The 15,546-nt window shown below is 39.9% G+C and overlaps 1 protein-coding gene across 2 annotated transcripts in view; it reads right to left on the bottom strand.

Annotated features, from left to right (window-relative positions):
• Nucleotides 1-15,546, bottom strand: part of CDH2 (cadherin 2) — a 219,928-nt gene that overhangs the window by 38,395 nt on the left and 165,987 nt on the right. For both annotated transcript variants that reach the window (XM_007455364.1, XM_007455365.1), the window contains 4 exons: nt 13,657-13,829; nt 5,593-5,730; nt 4,723-4,908; nt 1,657-1,910 (listed from right to left, as the gene is read on the bottom strand). In XM_007455364.1, the coding sequence (XP_007455426.1) occupies nt 1,657-1,910; nt 4,723-4,908; nt 5,593-5,730; nt 13,657-13,829 (751 nt within the window). The remainder of the gene's footprint in view (nt 1-1,656; nt 1,911-4,722; nt 4,909-5,592; nt 5,731-13,656; nt 13,830-15,546) is intronic.

The following is a 15,546-nucleotide window of genomic DNA, read 5'->3' as shown; positions in this document are numbered from 1 at the left end:
AAGCTGGGACGAAGTGAGAGAGTGGCACTGACATATATACACTACCAAATGTAAAATAGATAGCTAGTGGGAAGCAGCCGCCTAGCACAGGGAGATCAGCTCGGTGCTTTGTGTCCACCTAGAGGGGTGGGATAGGGAGGGTGGGAGGGAGATGCAAGATGGCAGGGAAATGGGAATATATGTATATGTATAGCTGATCCACTTTGTTATACAGCAGAAACTAACACACCATTGTAAAGCAATTATACCTCCAATAAAGATGTTAAAAAAAAAAAAGAAAAAAAAAAAGCCTATTTTCCAGGTTTAGTCCCAGATGAAACCGGTGCGTTAACTTGCATTTTTGTAGATGATGGTTGGACATGCAGCTGTAACGCGGGAAAGAATTTCTGTGGCAGTGGTTTGGGGAGGTACATGAAGGTTGTGTGCTGCGTGGGCAGGCGCACAGGAAACATTGCATAGGTGTTCCAGGGGAAAGACCAGGAGCCCAGTCTCCCTACTGCAGTTTGGGGTTAAGGGGGATTTGACAGATCTGATTTTAAGCTGTTATCTAGTTCATAGGATAGCAATGGTGCAGAAAAAATAGCTCAAATATATCTTCTAAGTGAGCAGGAGCCCTAATGTATAGGGCTTAATAGAAATTTTAATAGAAGTTGAATTTTCTATCACAGAACACTCCTAAAACGTTTACCACCTTATCATGGTGGAGATGTGGTCACAGTGGGGAGGACCGCCCCCCTCCCCCCACCACCAATTCCCATTCCTCCTAGGATCTCCCCACCTGGGTCAAGCCTCAGAACTACACCCTTCAAAGCAAGTCCCATGGTCTGAGCAGATTTATCTGTATCAGCTTAACCTCCTTTTTTATTTGGCGTGGGGATAAGCTTTTCAAGCTTGGGAAACCAATAGACAAATTGGAAAACATATCCTATGTTTTGAGAGGTAAAAATTTGCAGGAGTCCAGTATACCTATTCACTAGCTATTTCTCTATCTTGATTCCAATGTATTGAGAAATGAAGAAGATATACAGTTATTTATCTGTTAGCAACAGTTCTGAAAGAAGTTAAATAAAATATGAGCTAGTTTTAAAAATTACCATCACCAGCGATGGATAATAGTCATGTGGAGTATGCTCTGCCAACCACCTACTCCCTCATTAAGAAGGATAAATTAGACTTTGCTGAGGCTGGAAATCTTTACAGATATGTTTTGTAAGTCCTATAACCACTGTACAGGTGAGGGATGAAAATAATTAGCTCTTATATCTTGGTGTTGGCAGGAGTTTTCTTTTCTTCCTGATGTGTGGGGAAGAGAGAAATGTTATAAGCTTCTGAGACTTCCCTATTTACTCACAGGAGAAACTTTATGTGATGGCTGGCATAAAAGCACAGGCTAAATTATTACTAAAGATTTTAAAAAAGGAAAGAGGACAGGAGAAAAGAGGCTGAAAACTTACTTCTTTAAATAATACATGAGTAGTCCATCTTATATTTCCGATATAATATACTCATGGATCCACTGAGGAAACTTCATCAAAGAATTAAAAATAATCTTGTAATAAGGAGTTTGGGTGCTAATGAAAATTTCTCGCTCAAATGGTGAATAGATTTTGTGCACAGCATAGAACAGAACGTAAATTACAAAATGGCATTTGATACCTAATATTTTGCTGCATATATCGATCTGGGTCCTGAGCAGTGAACGTTGTTAACATGGTACCGGCGTGAAGACCTTCTTCTTGGCGAATGATCTTAGGATTTGGGGCAAAATAAGGGTTTTCATTCACATCAATAACTGTGACAGACACAGTTGCAGTTGACTGAGGTGGGTGCTGAATACCCTTGGCTAATGGCACTTGATTTTCTGCAGCGACAGTAAGGACATACATCCTATTTGTTTCAAAGTCGATTGGCTGGAAAAATAAAAAAATTTTTTGAAAAAGAGAAACCATATTTTTGCAGGAAATAAGAATATCTGCATTCTGCAGTTTATCCTTCTAGCAACTCCATTTCTAAAACATTAATTTTTCATTCACTACACCATAGGTTCCTCTCAAATTTCTGCAAAATATGCATTAGCATGGCCACTGACTGAAACACTTATCGTAATTTAACCTACTTATATAAGATATTTATATATCTTGGGCATTTCAAAGATTTATGTTCACAAAATAATGCTTATTACTATTGCACACTGTATTTATTTAGCTACATCTAACAACTTAGTTATTCTTAAGAACAGCACTGTTGACCAAAAATAAAAAAAATACTAAATAATCTGGGATCAAGTGAGAACATGATGGCGTAGATTGTACTCTCAAACATTGGTACAAAGACCACGCCTCATCCAGGAAAGCTTTTACCAGTCTGTGATGAAGTGGACAAAACAAAAAACTAGAAAATGTGATTTTTTTTTCCTCATAAAGCTAAACTTACTCTATTTAAAAGTATCATTCATAATTTGAAGTATACATTTTAGAGTACACACACATATACACCTTAAATAAACAGTAGTGTTTGTAGGTAGAAGGACTTTTATTTTTTCCTTAGTTAGCAAACTAAAAACTTTATTTTTTCTGGCTGTTTTCCAAAATAATTTTGGGGATTTTACTGCTCTGTACAAATCCCAAATCTAAGAATGCCACTCTAGATAAAGGTAATGAGCAAATAACCTTAATGTAAATATTAACTTCCAGAGTTCCACTGAATCCCATTGTCAATAGAAAAGTTACCAGGAGTCAAGGGACCAGACTGGACTTTCCCTCTTAATTTCCCTGATCATCTTCTAGCTGAGGTGTAGGTAAGCATTACTGTGCATAACAGTATGAAAAAAAGAGCTTGGAGAGCTCTCATGGCATCCTGGAGAGTCTAAGAAGGACCAAGGGCAGCAGCTACGAGAAAGCCACAATATTAGCACAGACCACACCAGTTTCTTCACCTAGACCACCTCCTCAACTCTTCAGAGTTTCTTCCCTCTCACTCTACAATCCCCAGTTCAACTTCCCTTTCTGAATTATTTTCAACAAGACAGCAAAGAAGCCAAGAAAGAAGACAATTCTTTTGAGTAAGCGCATTAGCTCCATCAAACATCCCTGACAACATTTACTTTTGCTAAGACCTTTAATGGGTATTAAGCTTATTTATCCCACAGAACAACATTGAGACTCAGGTGCCAGTTATCTCCTCACTGTCTGTGTAAGAACCTGAGGCTTAAAAACCCTGCCATGTTGTCTCCACTACAAAGGGCAGAGCTGGGATTCGGACACAGAGGGGTGGCGCTGTCACTCACTATGCTGTGTTCAGAGAATTTCCCACTCCCACCTCAAGGGGGAGATTACCATTCTACTCACACACATATAACATTTTTGGCAACAGAGCCCTTGGTACACCTTTCTCTGTAAGACCAACATTCAGGTTCCTTTACGAATCAAGAATGTTGGGATGCGAGGCAAAGAAGCAGCTCTCTTCCCTGGGTGGCTAAAAAGAGATGATCGCTTCAAAGAGCTCTTCCGGGGCTTCCCTGGTGGCGCAGTGGTTGAGAGTCCGCCTGCTGATGCAGGGGACACGGGTTCGTGACCCGGTCTGGGAAGATCCCACATGCCACGGAGCGGCTGGGCCCGTGAGCCATGGCCGCTGAGCCTGTGCGGCTGGAGCCTGTGCTCTGCAATGGGAGAGGCCACCCCAAAAAAAAAAAAAAAAAAAAAAAGCCCTCTTCCATCCGTTAGTACCATCTATTTGTTACCCTTGAAGTTAACATCCCTTTTACTTCCGGCGCTCAGCTTTGTTTTATTTATTTTTTGACAATTAAGGATCAGAAGAACCAATTTCTTAAAGTCTTGAAAATAGCACTTAAAAACAGCAATGTAGGGACTTCCCTGGTGGCACAGTGGTTGACCTCCGCCTGCCAATGCAGGGGATGCGGGCTCGAGCCCTGGTCCGGGAAGATCCCACATGCCGCAGAGCAACTAAGCCCGTGCGCCACAACTACTGAGCCTGTGCTCTAGAGCCCGCGAGCCACAACTGCTGGGGCCAGTGCGCCTGGAGCCCAGTGATCCACGATGGGGGAGGCCACCGTAATGAGAAGCCCGCGTGCCATGGCAGGGAGTGGCCCCCGCTCACAGCAACTGGAGAAAGCCCACGTGCAGCAACAAAGACCCAACGCGGCCAAAATTAAATAAAAAATCTAAAAAATAAAAAAAAAACCACAAAAGGAAATGCAAGCTAATACTTAAAAAAAAAAACAGCAATGTAAATTCGAAACCTTTTACGAGCATAGGCCCTCTCCTTGCCTACACTCACCCTGTATTACGTCTGTGATATTTTCTAGTTTGTTCCCTGAGCCAATACTCTAATAGCAACCTGTAGACATAAGAATAGTACGTGTGGGGCATCCTTCTTAATAGCTATCAATTGGCCATCAAAAATCCATGATGTGACATATCACTAACATATCCATGGCACTGACAGCACTGTTGAGGGCTGTCCTGTCTTCACTGTTAAAACTCCCCGATGACTGAAACACAATCATATTCCAGGGATAAAGTGAGACTATCTACGTTGGCCTCGGCATAAGTGAAAAATAACAAATGTGACTCCTCCAAATACATTAACTCAGATTCAGAGATGTTCAAAAGAAAAAAGTCCTGAGATTCAATAACAAACTAAGGGGTAGGTGGCATATATGGGTTGCTGCAGAGGGGCCATCAGAGAGACCATCTCACTTACTTTTACTACGGTGACTAAGCCATCGTTACTGTTGGGGTCGGTTTGAATGGCAAAGCGCCCGGCGGGGTCCCCGCCGCTGATTCTGTAGACTGCGTTCCAGGCTGGCGTGTGGGGCTGATCCTTGTCTGTCACAGTTAGATTAGCAACTATGATATCTACCCTGTTTTCAGGGACTTCGCCATAGAACTATAAGAAAAGACAAAGCTGTCAGAGGAGCGACAGGCACCGCTGAAGGACAGTGTGTCTTGATAACCACACTGCCCCGATTTTACCACCCCATTAAATCTTCATTATCCACAGTAAACGAGGAGATTAGTAATGCAGGTAATCACAGCATTTATGTTTGACTTTAAAAATACTATAACTTTTTTCAGCCCTCAAATTTTTTTTTTGAAATTATGTTACAGTTTCATTAATATTAAAGTTAGTGTCCTTCTGTGAGTATCTGGGTGATTAATCGTGGGGGGGAGTGGGCAGGAGTAAAGGACTTGTCTAAAGGAAATCATTTTACTCAAGAGATCATAATTATATGCTGACAAAGTAGCATCTATCAGTCACGTGGTTTGTGCACCTGAAGATATTTATGAATATTTTGTTATAACAGCATGAAGTCTTTTTAGGGCATTTCTTCCAGGCAGCATGTTTTAACAACTTTATCAGTGGACTTGGAGAGAACGAAAAAACAAATTACTTCGGTGCCTTATTTAAAACCCTGGTGTAAGTGACAGGAAACTTAGGAGTCAGTAGCCATTCTACAATGAAAAGAATGAAGCAAGTTCCAGCTCTGTTTAACGCATTTATTATTCATGACAAAACTTCTCAGTAATGGACCACAGGCCTAGACTTCTGTGAGTGACGGTCTGTACTTACTGTCATGGCAGTAAACTCTGGAGGATTGTCATTGACATCTGTCACCGTGATGACAGCCGTGGCTGTGTTTGAAAGGCCATATGTGGGATTGCCTTCCATGTCTGTAGCTTGAATTATTAACGTATACTGTTGCACTTTCTAAAAAGACATAAAGATAACAACTTAAATGAAACGAATTCCTCAAGAAGACGTAACAGTTGTTCTGTAAATGGCTCTTGATTACACATGGAAAGCATAGCATTATTCACCCTGATTAACAGGACTCAAAATCTCCCAAGTGGAGTTTACTTTAACTTGTGAAGCACAGGTCTGGTCCTTGTCTAGAGAGATTTAACTATATGTTTTCGCCTCTACTGGCGGAAAGGAAAGCGTGGCAGATGTGTGAAATTCACTGCGAAGCTGAAACTTCCATCTGGTCTCAACCTTTCTTTTTCTTCTGAACTTCACAACATTGTCATCAAGCATTCAAGTCATGTGGTTTGTATTTACTTTCTCATACGTTAATTTCTACTTGCTTTAGGATACTGAAAACAATAAAGAAACTTGAGAGAGAAGAAAGCATATATAATTCATAAAGTATATATGCTTTCCTTTTATAGATCCTTAAAGATGTTCTTTCTATTATAACAAGGTTGATACAGAAATTTTCTCCGAATTTCCATTAGTATATACTATTTACAACTATAGAGGAGAGAGACATTGTTAGATGAAGTCAAAACCAGAATAAAGGGTTTATGTCTATATCCTTCATTTTGTAACACGGTAGGTATTTAATAGTTGCATACTCAGTGGACTGCTATTTGGGCATAACACTCATTGGGTCCACAGACCTATAATGAATACGGATACATTTTCATATAGATGGTTATTATCAAATAGGCAGCACTGCTTTCAAATTCCAGACTGAAGTTTTTAAAGGGGAGCCATATTCAGCTGTAATGTATCTAAGAGAAAAATCTTGAGATCGTCTGAAATGTCTACAGCACTAGTTGATGAAGTTCTGTATTAGGAAAACCTAAACAAAACAAATACCTGAAATCATTAGAAATCTCTGTGGAAATTGGCACAGATAAAAAACGTAGATCATTGAAAAATGTTAAAACATCCTGAACAACAAAACTCACTTCTTCATACAAAAATAAACAGTCACTGCAAAGAGTAGTTTTCTCTAATTCTAAACATAGCCAACATTATGAATGGCCACTCTTGAGGGATTTCTGGAGCTTAGAGAGAACAGACACAAATTGTAGCTTTTGCTTTAGTTGTCAGTGGGAAAGGCAAAAGGCAAAGAAAGGGGTAGGAGGGAAAGTCAAACCTCACACATTCAATTTTTAGTGTCTGTCCACCAAGACGCCAATCTCTAGCAGTTATTTCAGTTCCTTTTCCTTTGTCTTCCAAAAAAACACCCACTTTTTTGATTGGAAAAAAAAAAGAAACAAAGGAATAGTGTTGGTTGAGCCATTTAAATTTTTCTTAACCCACAACCCCTCACCATAACGCTTACATAGGCTAAAATATTTCTCAATGATTTCCATTCCCAATCAAGAGTGTCATTTCGGCTTAATGCTCTCACAGTTAACAAGAGAATTTTGTAGGGCATTCAATTCAGCCTCCCAGCTGAAAACCATGAAAAATAAAAATTTGTTATGACTTTGAAATGCCATTTTTGTTGGCTGCTATTTGCAGAAACAGATGAACATTCTCAAAAAAGAAAAAAATGGAATTTTTTACAGAAGATAAAAAATGTACATAGGTATTATCTGGAGATATGGTTCTTTGTTAATGTCTACTTTACAGTGATCTTTAGAATTATATAAGCATAATATGTACAGTTTTCCACTGAGCTGAAATATTGGGATCAGTAGCTAATACTTGAAATTTCCTATTGCTTCAAGCGAGTCTTCAGATATCTAAGTTACAAAAGAACATTGTTATTTCTAAAATGCAGTGTTTCTTCGAGTAAAGAAAAATACCAACTTGGTAAATAATATAATCTCCAATTTTAAGTGCCTGATTGGCAAAATGCTTTTACATTTAGTAAGGAAGTCATCGTGGTCTATGTTTTAGACAACCAAACTATTTAGAGCTTCTTGCCTAATTTAGTCACTTGGCATCTGGTTCTGAATGACTGACATTTAGATTTCATAAGAATTTGACTTCCCATCCTCATAGTTTCGCATCTGATCAAGGGGGCTTTGCTTAAAAACATTTCCCTGCTTTCTGTTCTAGAAAGGACACAGTCTCAACCCCTCTGCTTGCTGTCAATCCTTCCATGTCTGTGACTCACCTTTCCCACCAAAGCTCTCACCTTCCATTCACTGACCCCATACCTTGAGCTGTTTGTATTTATCTTCAAATGCCTATGGCATCCCTGCACCATTGCATTTGGCATTTTCCTCTGCCTGAATCAGTGGTTCTTAACTGGAGCGATTTTGCCCTACATCTCCCCCAGGGGATATCTGTCAATAACCTGAGACATTTCTGGTTGTCACAACTGGGTAGTGAGTGCTACTGACGTCTAATGGGTAGAGACCACAGACGCTACTAAACACCTACGATGCACAGGACAGGCTCCCACAACAGAGACTTATCCTGTCCAAGATGTCAACAGAGCCGAGGTTGAGAAACCCTGGCCCTGAATACCCTTCCCCCTTTATCCGAGCCTAGCAAACACGAAGCTTAAAGTCACCTCAGAGATGACTTCTGAAAGTCCTTGAGGAAGAGCTGTTTACTCAGGACACACCTCTACCACTGTTTCTAGTTTCTGAGGCTGTCGTCAGTCCATCTGTCTGTCCTCCCCAGCTACATACACACATACCCACACCCCTCCCCAGGGTCACTGCTTTGCAGACGTTTATGTCCCTGGCATATAGCGTAATGCCTGACACAGCATAAGCAAGGGACAAATGCTTTTGAATCTGTAGCTGGTGGATGAATGTATGGGAAACCTTGGGCCTTGCATTGTATTATAAAAATCATTTCAGGTTTGGGAAAAACCATCTCCTTATTTACATGGCTAGCTATCATTTATTCATTAAAACATATATACTGGAAGCATAGACTAGCTCACTGTTTCCCAAACCACTAAACTGATTCATATACCATCTTCCCAATTTTGCTATATCCTCATATTTCTACACCATGAGTCACTTACTATTTATCTTGACGTGAACTCCCTTTTAAAAAACAATTTATTGTAAAAGTACTGTAAATGGAAAACTAGCATCACTTGCCATAAATATAACTCTAAAACTAAACACAATACAATGCCTGTGCTCTGGCAGTCTCTACTCGATGGAGTAGCATCTAAAAGACTTGTGGTCTCTGGTTTTCCCTAGAGGCTTCCCTATGTGTATCAGTTAAAACCATTATACTTGTGTGCCACACTTTTGAAACTAGAGCCCCGAACTAGAGTGCTCTAAGTGAACAAAGAGGTGAGAACATTCAGTCATCCATTTGGCACACATTTAATGAATGTCTACTAGGTGCCAGGCAGTATAGTGTTTACCTGGACAAAATAATGAACAAAACCAGAGATGGCTTTGCTGCCATTAAGTGAAAGAGACAAATATGAATGGGTCACAGGGCCAAATGTGCAATGCAACCATAGTGAGAGTAGGAAGAAGTGATGGGAGGAACCTTTCATAGGGTGCCTTCAACCAGTCCTCCAAGCCTGGAGGGAGGAATGAATGCAAGACGCATCTTGGGGATAGACTGAGAGGAACTTGACGGCTAAATCAATCAGTGGATGGAAGGCAGGGCACAGGAAAGGGAGGTATAGACCATGATCTTGGGAAACTGGGGAGGTGGCACACTGATCACATGAAATAGAAAATTCCTCAGGAAGCACAGATTTAGGGGGATGATAGGTTTGCTTTTGAAAAGATGCATTGAGTTCAAGGATGGACAAGTAAGTAATAATGTCTGAGAACTTGGGAGGGAAGTGCAGGTTTGTGACCCTGTTCAAATTCTTAAATGCAAAGCCCCAGTTCCCTCATCTGTGAAATGGGGCTGACAGTGCTATCTACCTTGTAAGTTTGTGGGCTAAAAAATTTTTTTTGAATGGTTACTGTATACCGGGGCATTGTTCGAATGGCCTTGATAATAAAATAATAACATTTATTGCAAAGGAGCACTAACTATGAGCCACACTACATTGTGTCTCATTTAGTCCTCAAAATAAACCTATAAGGCAGGTGGACTGTTTTCATCCCCATTTTACAGAGGAGGAAACCAAGGCTTAGGGAGCCAGGGAAGCTTGCCCATTGACACTGAGTCATAAGCAGCTGAGAAAAGATTTGATTCCAGGTCTCTCTGAGTCCAGAGTCTGTACCATTAATTGTTGCGCTACATGAGTGCCCTCCAAGCAAGTGGGAATATAAGCACGGCCTGAGTGAATCCTGAGTGGGGGAAGGAGGCGGAAAGCCAGATTCCAAGGAGACCAGGAAAAGGGAGGGGTGAGAGGTGAGTATGGGCTGCCCTTCTTAGGAGTCTGGTGTTGACAAGAAGAAAATCGAGTAACTTGAACTTTTCTTCCAGGTTCCTGTTCGAGGTGAAAAGAGAAGCACATGGACCTCAGTGAATACCGGGAGCTGGCAGGCAGGTATGATGTCCATGTAACACGGTCTCCGTGTATCTGGAGGAACACACGCCACTGTGTGCGCCCTGGGGAGGGGCTGAGGACCCGGCTCTTGGAGAGTGAGCATTAGCCTGCTCTATAGAGAGATGGGACAGAAATCTTCAGGCAGGGGAAACAAAAGACAGAGAAGAATAGAAAAGTTCAGATCTGTACAAGGACTGACATGTGGCTGTAAGGGTGGAGGGCATCAGTGGCTCCTTAGCAGGACGTAAGGAATTCTAGGAGCTTGGACTAAAGAAGGCTTTGGGACCGGTGTCCTAGAGGGTCTGGAGCGCCACGTTAAAGAGCTCCGACTTCATGCTGTGGGTTGTGGATTATGAAGGAACCAGTGGGGTTTGCAGGAAGGAACCTGCAGAGGAGGGAAGACCAAGACCACAGAAAACAGGAGAACATTCCCTCAGGAGAGAACACAGAATTGAGGGCACGAGTAAACGTATTATTTGGCGTGGAAAACAGGAAGCATAATTCTTTCTTCATCATGAGAAAAATTATGATGAAGAGTCAAAGTGATGGTGATCGTACACTGGATGCTGGGAATGGATTTACGATGGCAGCAGGGAAACTGAGAGCTAATATGTATTGGACACTGTCCTGAACGCTTTCTGCCTTGCGTTACGTCATCCTTACAACCGTCCCATGGAGTAGATGTAATATTATCAGCCCCATTTACAGATGGGGGAGCTGAGGTTTCAGGTTAATACACTGAAGGTCAAATAGCCCATCACAGGCAAAGCCAGAATTATTCAAGCCTAGTGAAGCAGAGGGTAACTCATCAGTAGTCCTGACCGAAAAGGGCAGGAGATGGACATATAAAAGCTGGAGAGAAGGAGAAAATGCCAGGTACCACCAAATCAGGCAACAAGAAGTCAGGTGGATAAACAACAAGGTCCTACTGTATAGTACAGGGAACTATATTCAATATCCTGTAATCAACCATAATGGAAAAAAGAACATGAAAAAGAATATTTTATAAAACTGATAAAAAGGATATATGTAAAACTGAATCACTTTGCAGTACAGCAGAAATTAATATAACCTTGTAAATCAACTACACTTCAATAAAATAAATTTTTTAAAATGTATTTAGAAAACCAAAAAAAAAGAAATCAGGTGGAGATTAAAAAATTGATGACTGGCAAGTATGGTGGGTACAGCTTTAGGCCTGGAAAAACCCCAAGAATTGGAATTTTTTTAAACCTGGAGATGAAAGGTAAATAAAAAGCTGAATCTCAGTAAGCATTTCAGTGATTAGGAATCACTTAAAGGTGTCATCCATCCTGGGAGGATGACAACGGAAATGACTCAACATAAAGAAAATTGTGAATTCCAATAGAAATAAAAGCATCTCCAGCCTGCACGGAGGCCCGGAGAAGTCAGAATAAGGTACCACCGGCCTCAGGCAGAATTACCATAAACCACCCAAGATAGGTACATTTTCCCCGTGTTAAATGACTTTTAGGAAAGGAAGGTTTTCTATAATTTTCCCTAGTAACTCGTTGTTGTGTTTAATAATTTCACTGTTAAGGAGCAATTTCTCATACTGTGTCTAACCCGTGATTCACCAGTTTTGACTTCACGTCCACATTCACTTCATCGGGTCGTGGATAGTTGCTTCCATTCACTGCAAGACATACTTACCCAAAGTACAGCCTGACTTCCGACTTTCACCCTCTAAACTAAATACAGTCTCTTTGATTTTTAAATACAGTTGGTTTGCTTTGGCAAAACTATCTTTCATTCTCTATGCCTCTTGCTTTTCATAAAACAGTGAGGCTAAATGTGATAGGAATATTACCGTATGAAAACAAGATGAAGCCCCATTTCTGTATCTCACAATGAGAGTGTGAAATGAAAGAGAAATATTAGCTTTGGGAGATGAGCTATACCTACTTAGTATGTGAGCAGCCTGGCACTCAAGAGACAATATTAAAAAATATACCATATTCTCATATAAAATATAGCATTCATGCTGAATTTACTGACATTTAAGAATAGTACATCATACAGTAATGGAAGAGGTGTAAAGACATACATGTTCCAAATATCACTGAACTAAAGGCACTACTGCAAAAGCTAGATTTCAACAATCTCTGGTGCAAAACATTCCTAGAGGAAGAATTGTTGACACGTGGGAATTAATAAGCACAATGTAATAGCCATACATCTAACTCCTAAGTAAGGTCTCAGCTCGGTTGTGAATTAAGTAATCTTGATTGGCTCATATTACTTTATTAAAGTGTTGCTAGCACTATCTTGCGTATATAATGAATTGCAGTAGTAATGTTTTCTTCAATCCAATTCAAGTGGATGCTACTTACTAAGGCAAATAAAGCGCCATAAAAAACAACTCCTAAAATCCTTGTCAATAATATTTAGTATGGTAGGTCTAATGGTTGGTTCCTTTTGACACACATAATATGAGGTCTTATCACTATAAAAGCTGGCTCAGCCAGAAATCTACAAGCATGGATGTCTATGAGTTGGCACCTGGATAATTCACTCACACAGTGATTACCGATGGTGACTAATGACCTTGAGAATCTCTAAGGAAATGATCAGAACAGAATAGAGAAAGGGTGTAAAAAATTTGTGAGGGCTAGAAAGGATATAAGCAGGGCTTGAATGGCAGCATGAAGAATTGGAAGGTTCAAGATCAAGAAAAATGGGCAAGACGTTCCTGGCAGAAGGAATCACGTGAACAAAACACAGCAGGGTGCCGGAGCATGGTGGGCTCAGGTCTGTCACAGCGAGATGACCCATCTGCAATGACTGAAATACCTATTCCCTCTCAGCTTGTGATACTACATAATAGTTCAATGCTGTCAAGATTTTATGCCTTTGCAACAAAATATTAGGCCAGAAATGTGTTTCTCTGAATTTATAACTTTAAAGGCTTGTCAGCAGAATGAATGCCATTCTTGGTGTTCAAACCTGTTAAATAAGTTAATCTTATTTAAAGTTAAAGGGAAGGAGATCATCTCTTCTGCACTAAATCAGGAGGCCACAAAAAACTCATCATACCTGTTATTTGTAGCCTCTTAGAAATACGAACGTTAAAAATTATCCTAAACTTATGTATACTTTATTTGGGCATGACTTTTCACTTAATTCCTCACCAAAACCTTTGAATACGAGGGAAAACAGAAAATGCCAAGAACTGTAAAAATTAGATGCTAGAGGGTTATTGGCATAACTTAGTCAATGATCACATTAAGTATTACACGGACCAGCAAAGATTTATCCAGTATACCTAGATCATCTGACCAACTTGAAGTTCTGTAGAAAGGAGTACAACAGATTTCTTCGTGACCGTGAGCATCGTGAATAATCTTGTGGAGATGTTATTACCTGGAGACAAACTGTATGTGACCCTGTGCACTTTTAAGATTACAAACAAATTCAAATACAGATGTCAGTTGGCTTACCTCTCTGTCTAGTCCAGCTGCCACTGTGATAATGTCCCCAGTCTCGTTGTTGATTGTAAACATGTTGGGCGAAGGGCTGCTTGGTGCCTGGGATAGGATTCTGTACCTCAACATCCCATTGAGGGCATTTGGATCGTCAGCATCAATTGCAGTTACCGTCATCACATATGTTCCTAGACAGAGCAGACATGGAAAATGAATGGTCACACTTCATGTCAGGGTCTCCCAAACGGAAAGTATATTTACCTTCTCCATCAATCTTCATTCCACTTTTTCAAAGGAACATGTAATCATTTAGACTTGATTAAAAACACTACTGATAAGAACAGTACTCAATTCAAAAAATACTGAACATGGTTGTGATGCTTGAAAGGAAAATGATTATTTTTTTAATTTACATCTATAAAGACTCAATGTTTCCATGTACTTAGAAGACAAATTCACTGTATGATTCAAAGAAAGAACCCCTTTAGACCTTCACTGATATAAAATGCAAATAATAAGTAACATAGATGCCATCTGAAACTTCTTTTATGGCCACCAATGCCTTCCCTCTGCCGTATTTTTTCCGTTACGCAGTAACATCTAAAATGACATGCTGGGCATGATTCTCCCCAATGCCTAAGTCACTTTCTGAAAGTAAGCCAGCTGCGTAAGCACACACACTCCATTTACTGAGGTCGTGAGGAATCATTCCATGCATGACTGTTTTGGTACATTGAATATAGGGAGGTTTGCATTGTGGTTCATTATTTCCTAGGAGATTAAAAGAACATTGTAACAAACTCAGGGACTTCAATTTACTAGATATTGTGGAAAGGAAGTCTACAAAGCACCAGTATCAAATAAATTCCAACTAGCGAGACGAACTGTGCAATTGAGAAGTAGAGAGAAAAGTAGTTACTATTAAAGATGGTTTGTTCTTTGTGATCTTTATAAGAACTGGATTATAAAATGTTCCATCTCCAGCCTACCATCTTTGTAAGTACCCTATGGTCAGTTCTAGTCTAGAGCCTTTACTGTTGCTGTTCCCTCTACAGCGTACATTTTTTTGCCCCAGAATTAACGAAGCCTTGTTCGCATAATTCAAATCTCTTTTCAGAGCTTGTCCCTCTAAACAAGACACTCTATTTGATTATGTGCCAACTTTGATTATTTTTTTCCCAAAATTTTACTGCACATTTACTTGCTTGTTTGCCTTTTACATTTCTCCTCTACTAGATTTTAAGCTCCAACAGGGCACAACTAACTTGTCACTGCTGTATCCACAGTGCCAGAACACTGCCTGGCACACAGCATGTGCTCTATAAACATTTGTTGAATGAATGGTTAAAACAAAACAAAAAAAATATGTTTTGGAATCTTGAACCAAATACTGCTTACAATATTGCATCTTAGTCTAACTCAAGATTCATGACATTATCAAACCTTGCCTAGAAGGATGTTTTCAAACTTACAGAACACTGCAGGAAATCGACTCATGAAATGTCTTTATGTCTCCTGATCATTGAGAGTCATTTATTTATGGAAGGGATTTATGGCAATTCATGGTCAGATGCGTAATAAACATATCTGTAATGGTTTATTTTTGACAATTTTTATGAAACAATACTTTTGATAAAATTAGAAATAATAGAGGAAAAAAGAGAATGAATGATTTTAAAGACCAAAAACCTTCCCCAGGCAAAAAAGCACAACGTTTATTTATCCTTAGAATATATGTAAAAGCCTTGTGTTTTAGTAAGGATATGTTTAACATTTTTTGATTTTTTTTTTTTCCTGTATTTTAAAATACTGACGAATGCGACTCTGAAATGTGACTCAGAGCCACAGATGGTTGAACTTCCGGCACAGGCCCTGTCTTCCCACCCAGCTGCCTGCACACCCAAC

Source organism: Lipotes vexillifer, unplaced genomic scaffold (genome assembly GCF_000442215.2).
Source record: "Lipotes vexillifer unplaced genomic scaffold, Lipotes_vexillifer_v1.1 scaffold1018, whole genome shotgun sequence".
Taxonomy (NCBI): domain Eukaryota; kingdom Metazoa; phylum Chordata; class Mammalia; order Artiodactyla; family Lipotidae; genus Lipotes; species Lipotes vexillifer.
Note: the sequence above shows the minus strand (reverse complement) of the source record. Positions and strands in the feature narration are given on the sequence as shown.